Source organism: Lactuca virosa, chromosome 7, assembly GCF_052849685.1.
Source record: "Lactuca virosa cultivar CGN04683 chromosome 7, Lactuca_virosa_CGN04683_v6, whole genome shotgun sequence".
NCBI lineage: Eukaryota > Viridiplantae > Streptophyta > Magnoliopsida > Asterales > Asteraceae > Lactuca > Lactuca virosa.
The window spans coordinates 232824030-232828509 of NC_136432.1; the positions used below are offsets into that span (position 1 = coordinate 232824030).

Below are 4480 nucleotides of genomic sequence, written 5' to 3' on the forward strand. Positions count from 1 at the left end.
TGAATGAGCTAATGACGCAACAAATTTTTAACATTTTTTTATATACGTTTTCATTTCATTTCAATTCACTACACATATATAAACTGGATGCCACTTAAAAATTATTTAAAGAAAATAATACTACCATACGTCAAAAAAAGGCCCATAAATACAATTTATCAACCCCAACAACAATTCCAACATAGAAAAATTGCGTTCTTTTACCAAAACTGATCATAAACCCATAAATAACGCATCTTTCTGTCCCTATCTCATTCTCACTCCTATTCAACAAATTTTAAATAGAAATTGACGTGTATTTTAAGACTGCAATAATTTAGAAATGTGGCTGGCAAAAGCTTAAATGCTAAGCTGAACCTTCTCTGTAAGCATATCAGAGACCCACCGAGCTCCAAATATCTCATCTCTTTCGCATTAATTCCAACAAATACATTAAAGTGTTTTGTTGAAATGATCAGAATGAGAACAGTGATGTTGTTTATTATCGTATTATTCGAACTGATATTTGGGTTTTCAAATGCCCAACTCCAAGTTGGGTTTTACAATGAAGTGTGTCCCGAAGCAGAATCAATAGTTACAGGTTTTGTGAGAGATGCAGCCAATTCTAACTCTAAGATTCCTGCTATCATGCTCAGGCTTCACTTCCATGACTGCTTCGTCGAGGTTCTCTCTTTCAGTCTTTCTCTCTCAAAATATATAATACATATGGTGAATTGGACTTATGTTTTTCTTCAGTTAAGTAACTGATTGAATGCGAAATTTACAGGGATGTGATGGGTCGATTCTGATAGATATTGGACAAGATTCAGAGCGATTGGCATTCGGGCATCAAGGGGTACAAGGGTATGATGTAGTAGAGAATGCAAAAGCGAAGTTGGAAAGTGTTTGTCCAGGCGTAGTTTCCTGTGCGGATATTGTTACCATGGCTGCAAGAGATGGCGTTGCTTTTGTAAGTGAAAAAAAAGTTAATGATCATCTACTTCTTTGTCACACACACAGGTAGTGTGTGAAAGAGAGTAAAAATGAAATCTTTTTCGTCGTTTGTTGTTAATGATAATGGTGTTTGAGCAGAGTGGTGGGCCATCCTTTCAAGTCGAAACAGGAAGGAAAGATGGTCTGGTATCAAATATAAATCTTGCTGACAGAATGCCAGATGTTAAAGATTCAATTCAGCTTCTCAAGCAAAAATTCATCGAAAAAGGACTTAACGACAAAGACCTTGTGGTTCTTAGTGGTAATGTCTATCTTTCTATACATTCATTCCGTCAAGAAAGTATATTTACGATTTTATTTTCTTAATTATATACGTACTTAGAAAACTTTTTTACATGCTTATATACTTAAAAGTTAAAACTGAATAAAATACTGATAGTATTGGCTTTAGAAGTTTAGAACTACCGATCACAGATTCGCAGGGTTCGTGTTTAAATGATATGGAGGCCAGCAGTTTATTAATAATGATGTTCTAGTAATTAGAAGTGTATTTCTTTAACATTTAAACATTATTTTGCATGAAATTAAACAGTAAATGAACTAAAAATGCTAAATACCATGAAAAGGAATGTGGATATATAAAGAAAAGGATGTACTTATTTGGGTCCCATATGAACACATTGAAACATATCTTTAAAACAGTCAATAAAATAATAGTATATCGATATTTTCTATAAGATAAAAACCCATCATTTATCGGTTAGAAAATTTCAAGAGTGTTTAAAGCAACAACCCCAATTGATAGAACATTTACACCAGTTACTTTTGTAATTCCTAGGAATTATCAACAACAAACTGCATGTTCTGACTGTGTCCTAGTATTTACTACTCTTTTAAAACCAAAATACTGCTGTACGTGTCCATAGTATTTAGTATTTACTACTTTTGTAATTGTATCAGCAACCAACTGCATGTTCTTTCTTGCCTGAAATACTCTAGTTTTGCAATAAATTGGAATAGGTGGAACAACTCATGCATTTTTATTCTCTTAAAATACGAGATTCTGCATTGATTTTGTTAGTGTACTTAAATCTTTTTTTAGGATCAATTACATCATAATTTCCAAATTAGGCATCATGTATAGGCCAGTTTCACAACCAAACATTAAGTCATGAACTTGAGAAGTTGATTGAATCTACCTAGCTAATTTAAGCATATGTATATACATTTATTTTTGTGAATCAATTTCAGCTGCTCACACTATTGGTACAACTGCATGCTTCTTCATGGAGGACCGGCTATACAACTTTGCTAATACTGGAGGTCCGGACCCGAGGATAAACCCTAGTTTCCTACCCGAACTGACACATACATGCCCTAAAAACGGGGACATAATGGTCCGGTTGCCCATAGATCATGGGAGTGGAGAGACTTTTGACAATCAAATTTTACAAAATATAAGAAGTGGTTTTGCAGTGCTAGAATCGGATGCAAAGCTAATGGATGACCCGACAACAAAGGGAATAGTGGATTCGTATTTTGGTGCGTTGAATCCGGTAACTTTTGAGGAGGATTTTGTGAATTCCATGGTGAGAATGGGAAGAATCGGAACCAAGGACGATTCTAATGGGAACATTAGACGTGTATGTAAAGCGTTTAATTAGATTATTGGAAGAATAAAATGAGTTATTCAGCTTTTAGAAGAAAAGTTAGTCGATCTCACTTGTTTTCTTTATATATATACAAATGATCATATTACAACTTACAAGCCTTTTTGATAATTTATGCGCGGCTTTCAATACATAATGTGTAATTGTTATATCTGGTTTTAATGAAATTGATATTTACTAAAAGTGTTACCATTGGTTTTTTAAATGAATAATTAACATTTCGCGGCAGCCTATGGTTACTCATAGCATATTATAAATGTATGTTTATTATGGAATATCCTTATCTTGTGATATTTATTTTGGATTTGTTTGTATAAGGTTAAAGAAAAATATTGGAATTCAAAAAGTAGAAAAAAACAAACATGGTTACACATAAACATGTGAAGTAGATTTGTAAAATAGAAGGCAAAGGTCCAAAAGAGACCAAACAAATTGTTTGTATTCTCAAAGTCATGCGTGAACCCCTAAAATTATGTGCCATGAGGATATTTGGATGTGAGAAGTGGATCAGCATTACTTCTCGTCAGTGCTGAGGTGGTTCGACGCATACCATCCCATCTTTTTGGCATGTCGAATTCTAGGCCTAGCAATTTTGGACACTACCTGTGACCCGACATGAAACCGACGCGAAGATAAATGGGTTTCGGTTGAGTTTTTCAACCCACCAACCCGTTTATTAAACGGGTCGTATATGAGTTTGCCAAAAAAATTTGGGTTGATCTGTGACCCGTTTATGATTTTAATAAAAAAAATTATATATTTATTAAATGTTTTAAGTGCGATATCTGGATATGTATGTAGTTCTGTACTCGTTTGGTTGTTACTCTCTGGACCGGTTGACCATTTCCCTTAGTCCCTTAACGATTGCACGTTTTCCCTAAATCAGTAAATAACACAAAATTGAAAATACGCATAACGCACTGAGTTTTCTTCGTCGCTGCACTTATGAGCGACAAACGCCTTCTCCAGTTCTCCTCGCCGAAATTCCCACCTCTCAGGTCGCCACCGTCGGTAGTTGCACTGCACTTCTCCTCGCCGATTCGTTGGTGTTGCATTGCACCTCCATCCAAAGTTCTTTAGGGATCCATGCCTTACAAAATCCTCTTCAACAAACGACCAAGTTATGATTACATGTGCATATTTGGGTGTTTAACATTTTATCAGAATACATAAATTAAGGTAGACAAGTTTGAACCACATGGTAGACCCATAATTTTTGTTGGGTATTCCCAAGGAAGAAAGGGATATAAGATATATGATATAGAACACAATAGGCTAGTGATATCAAGGGATGTGAGATTCATTGAGAATGAATTTCCAATGAAGAATATACATGACAATTACGAGAATGAATTTCTAAATAAGAAAAGTTTGTTGCCCTGATGTCTCGAAAGGAAACAATAAAGCACATCAGCGAATCAGACAATTCAGATCAGTGTGAACAAAGTGATGAAGATCTCACCAATAAGCTTGTTGCCAGCGTTGCACTTATCGTCAAGCGTTATGAAGAAAGCAGAGAAAACAGGGTTAGAAGAGGTTAATTCAAAGGAAGCAGCTCAGCGAAAAGATCCATTTCAGAATTGTCTGATTCAATGATGTGCTTTATGAGCGACAAACGCCTTCTCCAGTTCTCCTCGTCGAAATTCTCAGCTCTCAAGTCGTCATCGTCGGTAGCTGCACTGCATCGCTGATGTGCATATTTGTTCTTGAGTGATCGAGCTTTCAAACCTAGTCGTCCTCTAATGTATGGGAAAGAGTTAAGAAAATGTGTGGTTTTCTTAAAGTGTTTCATAAAGCAACTTTTCAGTTTTCAAGATCTCTTTATCCTACTTCAAATGTGTATTTCCCTCAAGTATTTGGAATACGTTTGAAGTTGG

General features: G+C 35.3%; 1 protein-coding gene across 1 annotated transcript; it reads left to right on the forward strand.

Annotated features, from left to right (window-relative positions):
• Positions 1 to 343: 343 nt before the first annotated feature.
• LOC145123365 (peroxidase 43-like) lies at positions 344 to 2786 on the forward strand. The gene is made up of 4 exons (XM_079058576.1): positions 344 to 663; positions 767 to 949; positions 1072 to 1234; positions 2185 to 2786. Exons 1-4 carry the CDS (start codon positions 451 to 453, stop codon positions 2595 to 2597), a joined length of 972 nt encoding a protein of 323 aa, XP_078914702.1. The 5' UTR covers positions 344 to 450; the 3' UTR covers positions 2598 to 2786.
• Positions 2787 to 4480: the final 1694 nt, after the last annotated feature.